This window comes from Gadus macrocephalus, chromosome 19 (assembly GCF_031168955.1).
Source record: "Gadus macrocephalus chromosome 19, ASM3116895v1".
Taxonomy (NCBI): Eukaryota; Metazoa; Chordata; class Actinopteri; order Gadiformes; family Gadidae; genus Gadus; species Gadus macrocephalus.
The window spans coordinates 14,388,062-14,409,568 of NC_082400.1; the positions used below are offsets into that span (position 1 = coordinate 14,388,062).

The 21,507-nt window shown below is 41.3% G+C and overlaps 2 protein-coding genes across 12 annotated transcripts in view; both read right to left on the bottom strand.

The window, feature by feature from the left end:
- Window positions 1–11,795, bottom strand: part of LOC132447907 (uncharacterized) — a 46,646-nt gene extending 34,851 nt beyond the window's left edge. The window contains exons 1-3 of one of the 11 annotated variants that reach the window (XR_009523262.1): window positions 4,392–4,629; window positions 3,782–3,856; window positions 2,097–3,318 (exon numbers count right to left, since the gene is read on the bottom strand). Coding sequence is in view for 4 of the 11 variants with exons in the window: in XM_060038919.1 (XP_059894902.1) it covers window positions 6,271–7,189; window positions 8,113–8,258 (1,065 nt within the window). In the remaining 7 variants the exon portion in view is untranslated. The other 10 variants (XR_009523260.1, XM_060038921.1, XR_009523264.1 and 7 more) reach the window with 10 other exon arrangements.
- Window positions 11,796–14,120: 2,325 nt separating this feature from the next.
- LOC132447557 (uncharacterized) lies at window positions 14,121–16,633 on the bottom strand. The gene is made up of 2 exons (XM_060038388.1): window positions 16,299–16,633; window positions 14,121–15,651 (listed from the first exon to the last, which is right to left on the bottom strand). The coding sequence occupies exon 2, from the start codon at window positions 15,642–15,644 to the stop codon at window positions 14,700–14,702; it is 945 nt and encodes a 314-aa protein (XP_059894371.1). The 5' UTR covers window positions 15,645–15,651; window positions 16,299–16,633; the 3' UTR covers window positions 14,121–14,699.
- Window positions 16,634–21,507: the final 4,874 nt, after the last annotated feature.

The window sequence follows — 21,507 nt, forward strand, 5'->3', positions numbered from 1 at the left end:
TTTTCGCTTTAAATGTAGTGAAGTAAAAGTATAAAGTCTTACCAAATAAATGTACTTGAGTAAAGTACAGATACATGGAAATGTTACTTAAGTACAGTAACGAATTACATGTACTTCGTTACTGTCCACCACTGATTTCTGCATATATAAAGTATTCACAAATGTAACATTCCCTGTGAGAACACCCATACAAGCATGTAATGGTAGCGCCCACCCTCACTTGCAGTGCAGAATAATAATAACAATAATACCATAACTCGCTATTGAAAACAGTGTTTTTGTATTTAATTCAAACATGTCTCATATAATCGTCTTATTTACCCCGACACACACACATTTCAATGTCTTTATTTGTGTCCGCATTTATAAAATACATTGCAAGGGCACAAATATTTTCAGTTGCTTTTGATGCCCTACATCCTCGAAACAACATGTTGCAGTACTTGAGTCAAACATGCACAGAATAGGCAATACGTACACATGAGCTTATTCAATCAACGTTGGTTGCACACAGTCTGTTAACAGACAGAGAAAATCTAGGGGCACAGAAAACACCTCCTCCTCCAAATAGCTCGGCTGCCTATAATGGAGGAGATTGAGCAATATGTTGCAAGCTGCTTTACTTTACATTTGGACAACCTCATAATTCTCAAGCCTCTGACCACCAGCCTGTGGACATGACCGAGGCTGCCGAAAATAAAAACGATGAGCTGGCATTTATAGCCTAAACGTATAATAGCTTGCACTAATGGTTGGTACTTGACTTGTTTAGTGAGGAAAGCTTCCTCTAAACTTGAGTCGAAAGTGCAACCAACTTCCCACAGGAAAACCTCTCTGCTATTCTCATCAATCGCAATGACATCTGGTGTATTTGCTGTTACACCTTGAAATACATGGGGGTCATTGCATTGAAACATTTCTGGTTTCACACATGAATGTTTGTAGAACAAAACAGAGGAATCAAACATGGGTGACACATCTTTGGTGATAATGTCAACAATTCTGTCATGCCTGGCAATGTATAGTCCTTGGTAAACATTACAGCCGTTTAAAATGTGGGACATAGACTCTGTGGTCTGACGCTGTCCATGGTGTTGACAGTGAGAGTCATGATTATTGGGATACCAGATGGACAGATTCAGTTTGGTTGGCAGCACCTGGAGGCGTGCCTTTACTGTAAAAATTAGGATATCCTCATCGATAGCTGCATTTTTTTTAGAATCGAGTGGGACACAGAGTGATCAGCTGACTGGAGGCAGGCAAGCTTCCCTTGCAGCCTCAGTCCTGTCCAGCGCTCTGTTCTCCCTTGCTCTCTGAGCGTTAGACAGCGTTACACACACACACACACACACACACACACACACACACACACACACACACACACACACACACACACAGTAGTACTTGAATTGTGAAGTGCAAAAAAATACCGACGAAGAAATATAGATTAAGATACATTCATCCAGGCACATGATGAGTGCACATCCTAGCAAATGTACAGAGAAAATAAAAGTTTAAAGCACCCATTTGTAAGCATAAAAAACACATACGAGTGCGCACACACACACACACACACACACACACACACAGTAGTACTTGAATTGTGAAGTGCAAAAAAATTTACCCTGTCTGTCTTAATCGTTCTAATTTAAAGATTGATTAAACACATCTGGATCAATACATTACCTGAGATAACCATTTACAGTGTGTGCTAAAAACATAAGTTTCAAATTGTTTGAGATTGTTCATATATCGCCGGGTAAAGCAAAGGCAAAAACGTGTGTCTTTGTGGAGCCTGACCCCATCGCGTTTGTTTAGTTGAACCGATGTTTCAAAGGTTCCCCAGTGTGGCCCAGTACTCTAGTGAAGGATCCCACTGGTGTCCCGGTGGTTCTTGTAGAGCACTGACATCACTCCCCCGTGAAGGGTATGGCGTGGAACTCCACTCCAGTGAACCTTTGCCTTCCCAAGGGGGCCAGCTCTCACCTCTACTGTCATCACCTCTAAAGCTAGGCTTGGCCTAGCACTGCCCTACAACTCCAAACGTTTATATTTAGTTCTATGATTTTATGTATAATTATTTATTCTGCACTTAGGGTCAGGGTTTCACCTATTCTATTCTCCTATTCTGGTTTTCATTCTATTCTGTCAAGCACTTTGCAATCTGCTTTCGAAAGGTGCTCTATAAATTAAGGTAGGTACAGGCATATTTTTATTGTGATGCTTATTGCTATTACTATTCCTACTATAAGTCCGCATATCTTGAACGCACACCAACATTTATTGCAACATTGAACAATGTCCCAGTCCTGGTTTGGTGGTCTGAGGTTGATGTCGTTCTCGGGGATATTCACAGATATGTGCGGAGTAACGCTTGCTCGAACGTTAAGTTCCTCGAAGTTGATGTCCCTCTCGGGGATATTCACAGATATGTGTGAAGTAACGCTTGCTCGAATGTTACGTTTCGGAGGACTCGCCAGTACTCGAATGTTAGGTATCGGAGGAGGCTTCGGTTGTCGAACGTTTTGTTTGGGAGGAAGCTTCGGTTCTCGAACGTTACATTTTGGAGGACGCTTCGGTTCTCGAGCTCTGTTGGGTCTGCAAGGCGTATTCCTCTCGTTGATCACGATGAACAACAGCAGTCCGACACACGCCAGCTGGCCCCACGTGTTTCCTATAGACGAAAGTTCGTGGTCATTGATGCCGCTTCCGATGTTGCCTCCGATCTCTGACATATCGGAGTGTTGTCTTCGGTCCAAGGAGAAGACTCTGAGCACCCTCAAGAGGTTGATGCTGATCCGGTAGGTGTGCACTGGGTCGTACCCAGTCCCCAGACCCTGATTGGCCTCGTAGTGCTGTGTGATGAACACCTGACTGATGGTGTCCTGGTCCAAGAGCGAGAATATGATGCGGGCCCTGTTGAGTTCCTCACCCCCCAACAGATGGTTTAGATCACCGGTGACATAAGAGGGCAAAGAGATTCCGTTATTGTTGATCATGGGGTTGATGTTGCCGAGGGTGTAGTACTGCTGGCCGGGTGGCAGTCGATCCAGGACTCCCTCATAGTTTCCATAGTGATGAGTGCCATAGTCTCCATTGCTTGGTTCAAAGGTCAGCTCTATCAAGTCGTTGTTGTCAAATCCTATGGTGTTGGCAAACCAGTGGAGCAGCACAAGGCTGTGCTTGGGCACCGATTGGCCGAAGGGGATTTTCTTCAGGTCGTCGATTGAGTTGAGAATTCCAATAGTTGATTCAGTAGGAAGGATTGATAGATAGAGGACTAAAAAGCCCATTAGATGACTTTCCGACATGTTCGACCTTGAAAAAACACAAAACATATTAACTTATTAAAAGAAAAATGCATTATTTTATATAAATCTTATCTGAAGATTAAACATTGTTCATTCAATTTGAGTATACCATGCATTGTTAAATACTTGATCCTGATTGGTCATAACGTTCCAAGGGTGTCCATTATTAACTGGACACCTCTGTCTTATAGTAATTCCAAATCAATGCGCTGCAAAAAACAACGGTCAAATAGAGCTATCGCTGTCAACTGATACACCCACACAAACCCCTGTTCTGCTATTGGTCATAATGCCTGTTGTGTTTATAGCATACAAAATTTGATCATTCAAAAAAATGTAGCATAACAAAACACACATTGTGAACCAAATACAAAGTTGATAATAAATACAAAATCTGTCCATATTTCTTAATATGCAAAACATTCAAATTAAATAAACATGTCATTCGTTTTGATTTGTGAGCCGCTTACCCGTTAGGCGTCTGCTCCGTATTGGTGTGGAATCGTTTCTGCCGTTGCCTGAGCTCGCCGTCCTGATCTGTTATGCTGTAAATTTTAAGTTGCACTTTCTGTTTCACCGTAAAGGAAACTCTTGAGTAGTGAGGGGGGGGGGGGCGGTATCTCATGAGAAGCCAGGAAGAACATAACACAAAACACATAATTCTATAAATTGTATATTCATCTTAGGATACCATGCATTGTTCAATTCTAGATTATGATTGGTCATAGCCTAATGTTCCAAGGATTTGCATTATTTTTTCCATAAAAGGAAACCTCTGTCTTTTAACAGTTCCAAATCAATGACTTACAAATCCAGCAACAACAGTCAAATAGAGCTATCTCTATCAACTGATGCACCCACACAAACCCCTGTCCTGCTATTAGTAATAAAACCTGTTGTGGTTACAACTTACTTAATTTGAGAATAAAAATATATACAACAACAAAACAAACAATGTGACCCTGATACGAAGTGGATTACCTATAAATACAAAATCTGCCCATATAGGCCTAGATCTGAATTTAAAAAGCATTAAATAAAAATCAATGTCTTGTTAGTTTTGAGGTGTGAGCTGCTTACCTGTTAGACTACAGTTCAGTAATGGTGTGGAATCCTTTCTGCCGTCGTCTGTGCTCGCAGTCCTGATTGGTTGTGGTTTTAAATACAACCCTGCTTAACTTTGGGGGGTGGGTTGTAAGTGATGCGTCATTGTGGTGACACAGGAACTACTGCTCGTGTTAGAACCTATTTTTGAAGTGAGTTCTCTATCGTTGCAACGCTGGTTGATATGGACGATGTTGTCGCAGAAAACCAAACTTGGCCATTGTTTCGGCTTGGGGGGCACTTAAGTGTTGCATCATTGCGGCTACAAAGGAACTACTCTGTGTTTATTTCCTGTCACCATACAGTAAAGGAAAGGGCGGGGGGAGACTTTGTTTGAAGCGATATGATTTGAGGGGTTTGTAAAAATTGCCATGATTGGCGTTGTTTTCTCAGACTGGATCGTTGGATTTCTTTCCGCAATCTCTCAGGGACCAATGGCTCTGATACAATGTTCTTCAAAACACCTCGTTACTCTAACACTGAATAGAACAGCTTGCACCAAGTGTGTCCTTGCTGGAGGTTGGGGAACTCATTGTCATCCAATGTGATTCCGGGCTTGAGATTATTTTTTTACTTGGTAGCTCTGGTGTTCCAAACTTCAGAAGGTTAGGAGCACTAGCAAAAATGTAAGGAACACAAATAAACAAAAATGTTTTTATTGATTTTGTTCTAGGTTACTTCAAAAGTAAGAGTGCTGATTTTGCAGAACAAGTGGGATGTAAATACATGCATTGACTATGCCAAATAAATTGAATCCAGCAATCAAAACATAACACTTGCCAAATGCTTGCACATTTATCAAGTAAGCCTACAGACTGAAAAAAACAATTACAGAAATCTTTAAATGTTTAATTTAAGATTATGAAACATAAATGTATAATAATCATGCTTCCATAATGATCAAGTTCAGAGCCCTCACTGTAATTCTGCATATTTAAAGTATTCACCAATAATCCCCCCACCAAAATGTAACATTCCCCGTTGGAACAAACCTACTCACATGTAATGGTAGCGCCCGCCCTCACTCGCATTGCGGATTAATAATAATAAGAAGAAGAATAATAAGGAAGTAGCCTACGCGTAATTAGCTATCGTAAAGTGTTTTTGCATTTAATTTGAACATTCTCATTTAATTGTCCCAATTAATGCAGAGAGCATTAAGCCTACCAACTAAGAAATACAGATAAAAATACATTTTTTCAGGCACATACTGAGTGTACTTTCGAGCAAATGTGCACAGAAAAGAAAATCGTTTAAAGCACCCACTTATAAGCATAAAAAACACACATGCGCAAACACACACCGACACACACACACACACACACACACACACACACACACACACACACACCGAGACACACACACACACACACACACACACACACACACTCACACACCGACACACACACACACACACACACATACACACACACACAATAGTAATTGTCAAATGCAAAACATTTACCCTGTCCGTCTGAATCGTTCTAATTTAAAGATTAATGAAACACATCTGGATCAACACATTACCGGATGTAACGATTTACAGTGTGTGCTTAAAACATACGTTTTAAATTGTTTAGCTATTGTTCGCATATTGTCTGACACCCTGAAAGAGGCAACAACGTATGCCTTTGTGGAGCCTGACCCGATGGCGTTGCTTTAGTAGAACCGATGTTTCAAAGGTTCCCCAGTGTGGCCCAGTACTCTAGTGAAGGATCCCACTGGTGTCCCGGTGGTTCTTGTAGAGCACTACCATCACTCCTCCCTGTATTATTTATCATTTATTCGGTACTTTATTCTGGTTTGGTCCTATCCTGTCGAGCACTTTGTAATTTGCTTTCGAAATATGCACAAATTAATATCCTAATTTGTGTCCATATACAGCTACAGCTATCATTAATATTACTGCTAGGAATCCCAGTGCCAGGCACAAAGTGAGGCATTGATCCTCCCCCCGGGGCTGAGGAGGCGGCCTGTAGTTGTTGTAGCTTTGTAGAGTTGCGCTTCCTTGAACGTTATGTTCCGGAAGACGCTTCGGTTCTCGAGCTCTGTTGTGTCTGCAAGGCACATTCCTCTGGTTGATCACGATGAACAACAGCAGTCCGACACACGCCAGCTGGCCCCACGTGTTTCTTAACGAAGAAAGTTCGTAATAGTCGATGCTGCTCCCGAAGTCTCCTCCGATCTCTGACAGCTCGGACTGTTCACTTCGGTCCAAGGAGAAGACTCTGAGCTCCCTCAAGAGGTTGATGCTGATCCGGTAGGTGTGCTCTGGGTCATACACAGTCCCCAGACCCTGACTGGCCTGGTAGTGCTGTGTGATGAACACCTGACCGACGGTGTCCTGGGACGAGTACGAGAATATGATGCGGGCCCTGTTCAGTACCTCACCCCGTAACAGACGGTTTAGGTCATTGGTGAAATAAGAGGGCATAGACCATCTCTGATTGTTGATCAAGGGGTTGATGTTGCCGAGGGTGAAGTACCGGTGGCGAAAGGGAAGCGGATCCAGGAATCCCTGAACGTTTACATAGTGATGAGCGCCATAGTCTCCTTGGTCTGGGTCAAAGTTCAACTCTAGCCTGTTGTTGTTGGTCAATTCTATGGTGTTGGCAAACCAGTGGAGCAGCACAAGGCTGTGCTTGGGCACCGATTGGCCGAATGGGATGTCCTTCAGGTCGTTGATTGAGTTGAGAATTCCAATAGTTGATGCAGTAGGAAGGAATGATAAAAGGACTAAAAAGCCCATCAGATGACTTTCCAACATGGTCGACCTTGAAAAAACACAGTACAAAACACATTTAAACAACAAAGGGACTTGAGATGTTTTTGCAATCGGCAAAATCTTCCAGAAAGCAGTAGTAGTTTTGGCTTCTTATGTTCTTGCATGTGAATTTCCTCTGTCGCCATCAGGGCGTTGTTATGCTTAACCTGCTTGTAGAACTAACCGCCATTCCATGTCGTTCAATTTGACTACTAAACGCTCCGTAGTTGTGCATGTGTATTTGTTGTTTGTATGTTACTGTATGTACAACAATCTGCTCAAACAAATTGCCCCTAGTGGGATTAATAAAGCCGTATTGTATTTACTAATTTAAAGAAAATTGCATTCTTCAATATAAATCATCTCTGAAACATTGTTTATTAAATTTTAGTATACCATGCAATGTTAAAATACTTTATCCTGATTGGTCATAATGTTCCAATGGTGTGCATTATTTTCCAATAACTGGAAACCTCTGTCTTTTAACAGTTCCAAATCAATGACTTACAAATCCAGCAACAACAGTCAAATAGAGCTATCACTATCAACTGATGCACCCACACAAACCCCTGTCCTGCTATTAGTAATAAAACCTGTTGTGGTTACAACTTACTTAATTTGAGGATAAAAATATATACAACAACAAAACAAACAATGTGACCCTGATACGTAGTGGATTACCTATAAATACAAAATCTGCCCATATAGATCTGAATTTAAAAAGCATTAAATTAAAATCATTGTCTTGTTAGTTTTGAGGTGTGAGCTGCTTGTGTGCCTGTTGTGTTTATAACATACAAAATTTGATCATTCAAAAAAATGTAGCATAACAAAACACACATTGTGAACCAAATACAAAGTTTATAATAAATACAAAATCAGTCCATATTTCTTAATATGCAAAATATTAGTTTTGATTTGTGAGCCGCTTACCTGTTAGGCGTCTGCTCCGTATTGGTGTGGAATCGTTTCTGCCGTTGCCTGACCTCGCGGTCCTGATCTGTTATGCTGTAAATTTTAAGTTTCACTTTCTGTTTCACCGTAAAGGAAACTCTTGAGTAGTGAGGGGGGGGCGGCATCTCATGAGAAGCCAGGAAGAACACAACACAAAACACATAATTCTATAAATTGTATATTCATTTTAGGATACGATGCATTGTTCAATTCTAGATTATGATTGGTCATAATGTTCCAAGGATTTGCATTATTTTTTCCATAAAAGGAAACCTCTGTCTTTTAAAGGTTGGGTATGGGATTTGCGAAACGCCCAAGAGAGTCTAGCTGCAGACATCCACCCACACGCTCCAGACATCCACCCACACGCACTTCCGCTGCAGACAGAAACATCCACCCACACGCTGAAATCGGATAATAAAAAAAAAAAATCGAAAAAAATAAATAAAATCGGGCGTTACGTAATGTGTTTACATAACACATTACACATTACATAAATTTTTACACATTACATAAATTTTTCACTTGGTAGCACTGGTGTTCCAAACTTCTGAAAGTTAGGAGCACTAGCAAAAATGTAAGAAACACAAATAAACAAAAATGTTTTTATTGATTTTGTGCTAGGTTACTAGTACAAAAGTAAGGGTGCTGATTTTGAAGAACAAGTGGGATGTAAATACATGCATTAAGTATGCCAAATAAATTGAATCCAGCAATCAAAACATAAAACTTGCCAAATGCTTGCACATTTATCAAGTAAGCCTACAGACTGAGAAAAACAATAACAGAAATCTTTAAATGTTTAATTTAAGATTATGAAACATAAATGTATGATAATCATGCTTCCATAATAATCAAGTTCAGAGCCCTCACTGTAATTCTGCATATTTAAAGTATTCACCAATAATCCCCCCACCAAAATGTAACATTCCCCGTTGGAACAAACCTACTCACATGTAATGGTAGCACCCGCCCTGACTTGCATTGCGGATTAATAATAAGAAGAAGAATAATAAGGAAGTAGCCTACGCGTAATTCACTATCGTAAAGTGTTTTTGCATTTAATTGGAACATTCTCATTTAATTGTCTCAATTAATGCAGAGAGCATTAAGCCTACCAACGAAGAAATACAGATAAAAATATTTTTTTTCAGGCGCATACACAGAGAAAAGAAAATCGTTTAAAGCACCCACTTATAAGCATAAAAAACACACACACACACACACCAACACCGACACACACACACACAGACACACCGACACACACAAACACACACACACACACACACACACACAATAGTAATTGTCAAATGCAAAACATTTACCCTGTCCGTCTGAATCGTTCTAATTTAAAGATTAATGAAACACATCTGGATCAACACATTACCGGATGTAACGATTTACAGTGTGTGCTTAAAACATACGTTTTAAATTGTTTAGCTATTGTTCGCATATTGTCTGACACCCTGAAAGAGGCAACAACGTATGTCTTTGTGGAGCCTGACCCGATGGCGTTTGTTTAGTGGAACCGTTGTTTCAAAGGTTCCCCAGTGTGGCCCAGTACTCTAGTGAAGGATCCCACTGGTGTCCCGGTGGTTCTTCTAGAGCACTGCCATCACTCCTCCCTGTATTATTTATCATTTATTCTGTACTTTATTCTGGTTTGGTTCTATTCTGTCAAGCACTTTGTAATCTGCTTTTGAAATCTGCTGCACAAATTAATGTCTGAATTTGGGATCAGATACAGCTGTAGCTATTATTAAAAATAGTAATAATAATAAGAAGAAGAATCCCAGTGCCTGGCACACTGTAAGGCATTGATCCTCCCACCGGGGCTGAGGAGGCGGCCTGTAGTGGTTGTAGCTTTGTAGATTGTACATTGGCGGAGTTGCGCTTCCTTGAACGTTATGTTCCGGAAGACGCTTCGGTTCTCGAGCTCTGTTGGGTCTGCAAGGCACATTCCTCTGGTCGATCACGATGAACAACAGCAGTCCGATACACGCCAGCTGGCCCCACGTGTTTCTTATAAAGTGAAGTTCGGAATTGCCGATGCTGCTCCCGAAGTCTCCTCCGATCTCTGACAGCTCTTGTCTTCGGTCCAAGCGGAAGACTCTGAGCTCCCTTAAGAGGTCGATGGTGATCCGGTAGGTGTGCTCTGGGTCATACACAGTCCCCTGACCCTGATTGGCCTGGTAGTGCTGTGTGATGTACACCTGGCCGATGGTGTTCTGGGACGAGAGCGAGAATATGATGCGTGCCCTGTTCAGTTCCTCAGCCTCCAACAGATGGTTTAATTCATTGGTGAAATAAGAGGGCATAGACGTTCTCTGATTGTTGATCATGGGTGATGTTCTGATGTTGCCGAGGGTGATGTACCGGTGGCCATAGGGAAGCTGATCCAGGAATCCCTGATAGTTTCCATAGTGATGAGCGCCATAGTCTCCATTGTTTAGGTTAAAGTTAAACTCTAGCCTGTTGTGGTTGCTCAATTCTATGGTGTTAGCAAACCAGTGGAGCAGCACAAGGCTGTGCTTGGGCACCGATCGGCCGAATGGGATTTTCTTCAGGTCGTTGATTGAGTTGAGAATTCCAATAGTTGATGCAGTAGGAAGGCATGATAGAAAGAGGACTACAAAGCCCATTTGATGACTTTCCAACATGGTGGACCTTGAAAAAACACAGTACAAAACACATTTAAACAACAAAGGGACGTAATTTTGCAATCGGCAAAATCTTCCAGAAAGCAGTAGGTATTTTGGCTTCTTCTTGACATGTTCTTGCAAGTGAATTTCCTCTGTTGCCATAAGGGCGTTGTTATGCTTAACCTACTTGTAGAACTAACTGCCATTCCAAGTCGTTCAATTTGACTACTAAATGCTCCGTAGTTGTGTGTATTTGTTGTTTGTATGTTACTGTATGTACAACAATCTGCTCAAACAAATTGCCCCTAGTGGGATTAATAAAGTCGTATTGTATTTACTAATCTAAAGAAAATTGCATTTTTTTATATAAATCATCTCTGAAACATTGTTTATTACATTTTAGTATACCATGCAATGTTAAAAACTTTATCCTGATTGGTCATAATGTTCCAAGGGTGTGCATTATTTTGAAATAACTGGACACCTCTGTCTTTTAACAGTTCCAAATCAATGATTTACAAATCCAGCAACAATAGTCAAATAGAGCTATCACTATCAACTGATACACCCACACAAACCCCTGTGCTGCTATTAGTAATAAAACCTGTTGTGGCTATAACTTACTTAATTTGAGAATAAAAATATATACAATAACAAAGCAAACAATGTGACCCTGATACGTAGTGGATTATAAACACAAAATCTGCCCATATAGTTCTGAATTTAAAAAGCCTTAAATTAAAATCAATGTCTTGTTAGTTTTGAGGTGTGAGCTGCTTACCGCTTACCTGTTAGACTACAGTTCAGTATTGGTGTGGAATCCTTTCTGCCGTCGTCTGAGCTCGCAGTCCTGATCGGTTGTGGTTTTAAATACAACCCTGCTTAACTTTCTATTTCCCCATAAATTAAACTCTTGATTTTTGAGTAGTCCTTCCTTCTCTTGTTTGGGGCGGGCAACTCATGTTTCCTGTTTCAAAGAGGTACAATTTAAGTTGTATGTCATGTGGCATAAAAGGTGGCATGATTGGAATTTTGGAAGTCTGCCCACATTCTTTGTGGAACCAATTGTAGTCGTACAATGTTTGTTGTCAACACACCCAGAAGTGTGTTCTGACTGGTTTGGTTTGTTGGTGTGTGACAATTGGTATCCAATGTCATTCAGGTCTTAACACTTTGCGGAATACGTAGTAGTTTTACAATAAATGCTCTTCAAATGTGATGCCTACGTTTTTTGACCTGTTCTTTTCTATATGCGGGCGTCCACGTCATATTTTTCTGTCAGTCTGTGAATACAACAAGACGACTGACATTTATTTTCTTCTCAATGGAAAATGCAATGTTTTCATATTGATTCAGCATTAAATGGGTTTTAATAACATTCGTTGCAAGAAATGTGAATTTTTTCACCATAACTTTCGTTCAGTGATTAAATATTCGGTTTCGTTTGGAAGATATAACCAAGATTCTTTCTGAATTGTTGAATTTAGAAAATTGTTAGAATACAACGTTTCCCATCGATGACCTCTTAAACTCTTAGATCCTAAGATCCAAAAATGCTTACACATTTGTCAAGTAAGCCTACAAACTTAAAAAAAAACATTACAGAGATCTTTCAACTTAACTCTAAAGTATTGACCATACATGTATGACAATCATTCTTCCATAATAATCAAGTTCAGAGCCTTGACTGTATTTCTGCATTTTTAAGTATTCACAAATGTAACATTCCCTATGGGAACACCCATACAAACATATAATGGTAGCGCCCACCCTCACTTGCAGAGCAGAATAATAATAATAATAACAATAATAATAATAAGGAAGTAACATTACTCGCTATTGAAAACAGTGTTTTTGTATTTAATTCCATGTGTCCTTGCTGGAGGTGGGTGAACTCACTGTCATCCAATGTCATTCACGTCTTGAAATTTACCTTATTTTTATTTTTACCTAGTAGCACAGCCAAATGCTGGAAAAAATGTATCATCCCACACGGGAACACCCCTACTAACTTGTAGTGGTACCGCCCGCCCTCACTCGCAGTGCAGAATAATAATAATAATAATGAAGGCAGTCCCTTTAACTCGTTATCGCAAACAGTGTTTTTGTATTTAATTCAAACACCTCTAATTTAATTGTCTCCTTTATTGAGCATTAAACCTATCAACAAAGATATACAGATTAAGATACATCTATTCAGGCACTTACTGATTGTACTGGTTGTGGTTTTAAATACAACCCTGCTTAACTTTCTATTTCCCTGTAAATGAAACTCTTGATTTTTGAATAGTCCTTCCTTCTCTTGTTTGGGGCGGGCAACTCATGTTAGAACCCGTTTCAAAGAGGTACAATTTAAGTTGTATGTCACGTGGCATAAAAGGTGGCATGATTGGAATTTTGGAAGTCTGCCCACATTCTCTGTGGAACCAATTGTAGTCGTACAATGTTTGTTGTCAACACACCCAGAAGTGTGTTCTGACTGGTTTGGTTGGTTGGTGTGTGACAATTGGTATCCAATGTCATTCAGGTCTTAACACTTCGCGGAATACGTAGTAGTTTTACAATAAATGCTACGCTTTTTGACCTGTTCTTTTCTGTATGCGTGCGTCCACGTCACATTTTTCTCTCCGTCTGTGAAAACAACAAGACGACTGACATTAATTTTCTTCTCCAGGAAAAATGCAATGTTTTCATGTTGATTCAGCATTAAATGGGTTTTAATAACATTTGTAGCAAGAAATGTGATTTTTTTCACCATAACTTTCGTTCAGTGATTAAATATTCGGTTTCGTTTGGAAGATATAACCAAGATTCTTTCTGAATTGTTGAATTTAGAAAATTGTTAGAATACAACGTTTCCCATCGATGACCTCTTAAACTCTTAGATCCTAAGATCCAAAAATGCTTACACATTTGTCAAGTAAGCCTGTCAAAAAAACATAACAGAGATCTTTCAACTTAACTCTAAAGTATTGACCATACATGTATGAGAATCATTCTTCCATAATAAGTTCAGAGCCCTGACTGTATTTCTGCATATTTAAAGTATTCACAAATGTAACATTCCCTATGGGAACACCCATACAAACATATAATGGTAGCGCCCACCCTCACCTGCAGAGCAGAATAATGATAATAATTACAATAATAATAATAACAATAATAATAATAATAATAATAAGGAAGTACCATAACTCGCTATTGAAAACAGTGTTTTTGTATTTAATTCCATGTGTCCTTGCTGGAGGTGGGTGAACTCACTGTCATCCAATGTCATTCACGTCTTGAAATTTACCTTATTTTTATTTTTACATAGTAGCACAGCCATATGCTGGAAAAAAAATGTATCATCCCACACGGGAACACCCCTACAAACATGTAATGGTACCGCCCGCCCTCACTCGCAGTGCAGAATAATAATAATAATAATGAAGGAAGTCCCTTTAACTCGATATCGCAAAGTGTTTTTGTTTGCGAACATCAAACATCTCTAATTTAATTGTCTCTTTTATTGAGCATTAAACCTATTAACAAAGATATACAGATTAAGATACATCTATTCAGGCACTTACTGATTGTACTTCCTACAAAATGTACAGAGAAGATGAAAGAGCACCTATTTATAAGCATAAAACGCACAGACACACACCCACACTCAACAGTAGTTGTAATTGTCAAGTGCAAAACATTTAACCTGTCTGTCTGAATCGTTCTCATTTAAAGATTGACAACACATCTGGATCAACATATAACCGGATATGTCTCTTTATATTAAGTGTGTTTATTCGGTGCTGGATGAAATGTATTGTATGGTGTGTTTTGGATTTTGTATGTACTGCACGCTTTGTGCAGTTATATCGGTGTCCTGTAATCCTATATGGGATGGGCCACTTGTTGCATTTCACAGAAATAAAAAAACATAATTCATTCAATGTATATAATTATTATTGTTATTATGGTTATTGCTATTATTATTCCTACTATTACTCCGCATATCTTGAACACAGAAGGACATGTATAGCAAGGTTGATCATCATCCGAGTCCTGATTAAGTTGCCTGTAGTTGAAGTTGTTTTCTGGAATATTCACAGATGTGTACCAAATTGCGCTTGCTCGAACGTTACGTTTTGGAGTAAGCTTCGGTTCTCGAGCTCTGTCGCAAGGCGTATTCCTCTCGTTGATCACGATGAACAACAGCAGTCCGACACACGCCAGCTGGCCCCACGTATTTCTTACAGACGAAAGTTCGTGGTCATTGATGCCGCTTCCGATGTTGCCTCCGATCTCTGACAGCTCGGAGCGTTGTCTTCGGTCCAAGGAGAAGACTCTGAGCTCCCTCAAGAGGTGGATGGTGATCCGGTAGGTGTGCACTGGGTCATACACAGTCCCCTGACCCTGATGGGTCTGGTAGTGCTGTGTGATGTAGACCCGGCCGATGGTGTTCCGGTAGGAGAGTGCGAATATGATGCGAGCCCTGTTCAGTTCCTCACCCCCCAACAGATGGTTTATTTGACCGGTGAAGTAAGAGGGCAAAGAGTTTCCGTTATTGTTGATCATGGGGTTGATGTTGCCGAGGGTGTAGTACCGGTGGCCGAAGGGCAGTTGATCCAGGACTCCCTCATAGTTTCCATAGTGATGAGTGCCATAGTCTCCATGGTTTGGTTCAAAGGTCAGCTCTATCGCGTCGTTGTTATCTATTTCTATGGTGCTGGCAAACCAGTGGAGCAGCACAAGGCTGTGCTTGGGCACCGATTGGCCGAAGGGGATTTTCTTCAGGTCGTTGATTGAGTTGAGAATTCCAATAGTTGATTCAGTAGGAAGGACTGAGAGAAAGAGGACTAAAAAGCCCATTAGATGACTTTCCGACATGGTCGACCTTGAAGAAACGCAACAAAAATGTTTTTTTTCAATACGGACAATTGCCTTTTAAAAATCATAATCCTATTAATTGTATATTCATCTTAGGATACCATGCATTGTTAAATACTAGATTCTGTTTGATCATAAAGTTCCAAGGATGTGCATTATTTTTCAATAACAGGAAAACTGTCTTTTAACAGTTCCAAATAAATGATTTACAATTTCAGCAAGGCAAGGCAAGGCAACTTTATTCATATAGCACTTTTCATACACAAGGCAGACTCAAAGTGTTTCACGTATAAACATTGTCATCCAATAAAATAAGATAATAGATAAGTAAAAGAAAACATATGCAAAAAAATAGTAAGATAGATAGAAAATAAAGGCAGAGTTAAAAAAGCTTTTACAATAATAGTCAAAAAAAGCTATCACTATTAACTGATGCTCCCACACAAACCACTGTCCTGCTATTAGTTATAAAACCTGTTGTGGTTACAACTTACTTAGTTTGATAAAAAAAAATATATCGATAATAACAAATCACACATTGTGACCCTGACACATAGTGGATTATGGATACAAATCCGTACATATAGTTCTTAATTTAGAAAATATTAAATTAAAAATCAATGTCTCGTTAGTTTTGAGGTGTGAGCTGCTTACCTGTTAGGCTACGGTTCAGTATTGGTGTGGAATCCCTTCTGCCGTCGTCTGAGCTCGTAGTCCTGATCTGTTGTGGCTTTAAATACAACCCTGTTTAACTTTCTCTGTCAGAGGGCTCGTAGATTCAACCGGAAGTGGACAGATGGCTGAGAGAGGCAGTCATTCTCGAGGACGGACACGGCAATGGCTGCATGTCGCTGTGTAGTGAAGGTTAGCTGCTAGCACGCGTGAGCCTTTCACGTTTGGATGTAATCCATCCCTCGAGTAGAGCGACTCTCTGTTCCACAACACACCGACATTTTCAATAAAGCCCACGTTCTTTTCCCCGGAATTGGCCCGAAGACAAGTTTTAAGGCTTAATAGTCTACTAAAACACTCGCTCCCGCGCCCTAACGTAGGAATTGGACCCGAGATAAAAACGGCTTTACCACACTGCTCACACTATCTTAATCTTACAGATTAAGATACATTTATTCAGGCACATAATGATTGTACTTCCTAATTGTACAGAGAAAATGAAAAAACACTTATTTATAAGCATAAAACATACAAACATACACACACACCCACAGACACACACACACACACACACACACACACACACACACACACACACACACACACACACACACACACACACACACACACACACACACACACACACACACACACACACAATTGTGTGTGGCTTTTTGGATTCTGGAAATGGAACACGACAGAGAGTATCAGAGAGACTTTAAGGTTGGCAAAAAATTGCAGAGTCGGCCTGACCCAAAGCAATCGTTATCTTTATTCGGCTGCCCCACTTCGGCCTTGGAAGGCTGATATCTCTCCACTCCCCTGGTTGTTATGCAGACGGATGCCCTGCCACCCTTCCCCCCCACCCTCCACCTCCTGTGAACTTTGTCTCTGGTCGGAACTCTTCGAGGTCGTCTCCTCCACGGCGACGGCCGTGTCCCTTGTCACCAAGACGGGAGAGACCACTGTTGAGTCCATTGGAGATGGAGTCCTTGAGCTCACACACACACACGCACACAAGACAGATTACACACACACACCCCCTGGACTCACCGCCTACGGGACTCCCTCCCCCTCCCCTTCCCTCGTTGCAGCACAGTATGCCGTGAGTGATGTGATGCGCCTGCTGGCTGCGTCCGCCTCCCGGTGTCTGAGTTGTGACACCTCCCCTCCCCAACTCCCCTTCCCCCCTCCCATATGTGTTTGTGATGTTTTTGATGTGATGCTTATGTGTTGAGGTGTTTTTTTTTGCTAATCCCTACACTGTGCCCCCCTTAAAGGAGCATAGTTTGGGGTATTGACCATTATTTTTTTTCCCTCGTCACCCTCTTGTTTAGCTTTTTAAACTTTCTTATCTAACGCGGGCCGCATGGTTCTTGTTGAACAAGCGCATGACAGTCTCTCCGTCCTGTCTCCCCACACTGTCTTTTATGTTTCTTGGACGGAATGTAACTGGTTCGTTTCACTGCAATGTATTGTGTATGTGACAAATAAAATCTGAATCTGAATCTGACACACACACACACACACACACACACACACACACACACACCCACCCAGCAGTACTTTTTTTGTCATTTGCAAAACATTTACCCTGTCTGAATCATTCTCATTTAAAGATTGATTAAACACATCTGGATCAATACATTACCAGATATAACTGTGTTTCCCGGGAGTTAACATAGGTTTACAATTGTTAAGATATTGTCTGCCAGCCTGGTAGAGCAAATGCAAAAACATATGTCTTTGTGGAGCCTGTCCCGATAGCGTTTTAGTTTAACTGATATTTCAAGGGTTCCCCACTGGTGTCCCGCTTGTTCTTGTAGAGCACTATCATCACTCCTCCCTGTATTATCCATAATTTATTCTGTACTTTCTTCTTGTTTCATTCTATTCTGTCAAGCACTTTGTAATCTGCTTTTGAAAAGTGCAGTATCAAATTCCTCTTGTTTAGCATGATGAACAACAGCAGTCTGACACACGCCAGCTGGCCCCACGTGTTTCTTACAGATGAAAGTTCGAGGTCATTGATGCCGCTTCCGATGTTGCCGCCGATCTCTGACAGCTCGGAGTGTGGACTTCGGTCCAAGGAGAAGACTCTGAGCTCCCTCAAGAGGTTGATGGTGATCTGGTAGGTGTGCACTGGGTCATACACAGTCCCCTGACCCTGATTGGCCTCGTAGTGCTGTGTGATGTACACCTGGCCGATGGTGTCCTGAGACGAGAGTGTGAATATGATGCGAGCCCTGTTCAGGACTTCACGCCATAACAGATGGTTTAGGTCATTGGTGATATAAGAGGGCAAAGACCTTCTCTGATTGTTGATCATGGGGTTGATGTTGCCGAGGGTGAAGTACCGGTGGCCGAAGGGCACTGGATCCAGGAATCTCTCATAGTTTCCATAGTGATGAGTGCCATAGTCTCCATGGTTTGGTTCAAAGGTCTGCTCTATCGCGTCGTTGTTGTCTATTTCTATTGTGTTGGCAAACCAGTGGAGCAGCACACGGCTGTGCTTGGGCACAGCCTTGTTTCATGGTCGAATTTCTCATCTGAATTTTGAAATTGAGTTATCTCCTCAAACTATGCCCCCCCTCACGTTCACTAAACAAGTTTTGAATGTTCAATGGTAACAAATGGTTCCTAGCCCTGTACATAGTTATTGCTGTTTGATATGAGCCGATGTCTGTGAATTTTAATAATTTAGACTGTAGAAATAGTGGATTGGTATGTTCCAGATAGCCGACCCTGTGAATGATCCTTACCGCTCTTTTTTGTAAAATGATTAGTGACTGTAATGAACTTTTGTAATTGTTACCCCAGACTTCAGTACAGTAGTTTAAATATGGCAAGACTAAAGAACAGTAGAGAGTGTAAAGTGACTTATGATATTTATGACTGCTATACTTCTTGCTACTTTGTATTTTACATGTGTAATATGTGGTTTCTAGCTGAGCTTGTCGTCAATTGTTACACCAAGAAATTTGATTTTGTGCACTTGTTCAATAGCCACCCCATCAATTTCTATCTTTATCTGTGTGTTTAACCTGAACCTGAACATTTTGTTCAATACGGACTGCCTTTTTAAAAATCATAATCGTATAAATGATATATAAATACTAGATTCTGACTGGTGATAATGTTCCAAGGGTGTGCATTATTTTTCAATAACAGGAAACCTCAACAGTTCCATATCAATGATTTACAAATACAGCAACAACAATAGTCAAATAGAGCTGTCAACTGATACACCCAGACAAACCCCGGCCTGCTATTAGTAATGATGCCTGTTTTGGTTATAACTTACTTAGTTTGATCATTAAAACAAATGTAGCACAACAAAACAAACTTTGTGACCCTAATACATAGATGTTTATAAATATAAAGTCTGTCTATAGTTCTTAGTTTGCAAAACATTCAAATAAAATAATGTGTGATTAGATTTGAGCTGTGAACTGCTGACCTGAGGCTTCTGCTCAGTATTGGTGTGGAATCGTTTCTGCCGTTCTCTGAGCTCGCAGTCCTGTTTCACTTTCTGTTTCATTGTAAATTAAACTTAAGTAGCGAGGGGGGGGGGGGGGGGCGGGATCTAGTCCTGATCTGCTGTGGTTTTAAATACAACCCTGCTTAACTTTCTGTTTAATGGCTCTGTGAATATACCCACTGCCTACCCCCCAAAACATTATTCACGAACACTGGATCGTCCCGCTAACGGGGTCGCCATGACCTTAACGAGGTTCCTGACCTCGCCATACGCTCCGAGTTAGGCCCCGTCCACACGAAGCCGATTTCATGGCGAAACCGCAAAGGTCTTGTACGGTTCGGCCTTCCGTCCACACGAAGCCGGCGAATCCGCTGACCGAAACCGCAAACTTCTGAAACCACCCTCGGAGGTGGTTTCAAATCTATCCGGTTTCGTTTTGGTTTCGTGTGGACGCCTGAAACCGACTGAAACCGCAAACCATGACATCATCGCCCCACCCCTCGACCTCCTAGCCAATGGCTCTTAAGCCCGCGGAGTCTCAGAAATCACAACAAAAAAGATGATGGCGGACTACAAGCTTGTAATCGTTCTGCAGCATATCATGTCCCTTGTTGGGTTGCTAAGCCATTATTTATTGAGAATCTAGTTCGCCATCGTAGAAGAGCTGTTTGTTTGTGTTGTTAGTGGTTCGGGGGGCAGCCTTTATGCGCATGCTCGCCTCTTCTTCTTCTGGATTTGTGTACCAGAAGCAGCGCCCCTTATGGGCCTGGAATGTTTACTACAGCGTTTCTACAGATCTATCCGGTTTCGCTTGGCTTCGTCTTTACGGAGATACTTCGAAACCGGATAGATCGAAACCGTAACGGTTTCGCCCGTTTCGGCTTCGTGTGGACGGGGCCTTAAACTACGCCACAGGCGGAGGACGACTGGGCCGAAAGGGTTGGTCGTGGCGATGAACAGAATGCGGAAACGTTGCTTCACTTCCTGTTTCACTGTAAATTAAACGGGAAGTTTCATTTAAGTGTTGTGTCATTGTGGTTACAGAGGATATACTGCTCGTGTTAGAACCTGTTTTGAAAGCGAGTTTTCAATCGTTGCTACTGTGGTTGATATGGACGCTGCTGTCGCTGTTAACCAAACATGGCTATTGATTCGGCAGGGGGGGGGGGGATTTAAGTGTTGTGACATTGCGGCTACAAATAAACTACTGTGTGTATTTCCTTTAAACATTCAGTAAAGGAGAGGGCGGGGGCACACTTTGTTTAAAGCATGGTGTCTCACCTGGGGGGGGCGTTCGCACAACCTAGGGGGGCGCTGGGAACGTGATTTTTTATTTATTTTTTTTGGGGGGGATTTTAAGCTTTTTTTGTGATAAATAGGCTACCTGAAATAAAAAGCCTATTTTCATTTATTGGTTATAACCCCTCTACCGTCTCAGCTACTTTTTACTGTCTACGCGCAGTGGAACAGTGGTCATACAGCGTCAGAGGCGGAGTGGCCGTCGGGACGATCGGGAGATTTCCCGGTCGGCCGGCCGGCCAGCCAGCGAGTTCAGGTGGACCGGCCCACAATTGTGTATCGGCCTGCGAAGTCAGTTGATCCGGCCCACAGTTGTGAGCGGCCGCGAGGCGTCTGCAAGCCGGCCCTGAGCATAATTAATTCCCCGACAAGACGCCGTGAAAATCCCCGAAATAAACAATACATGTCTCA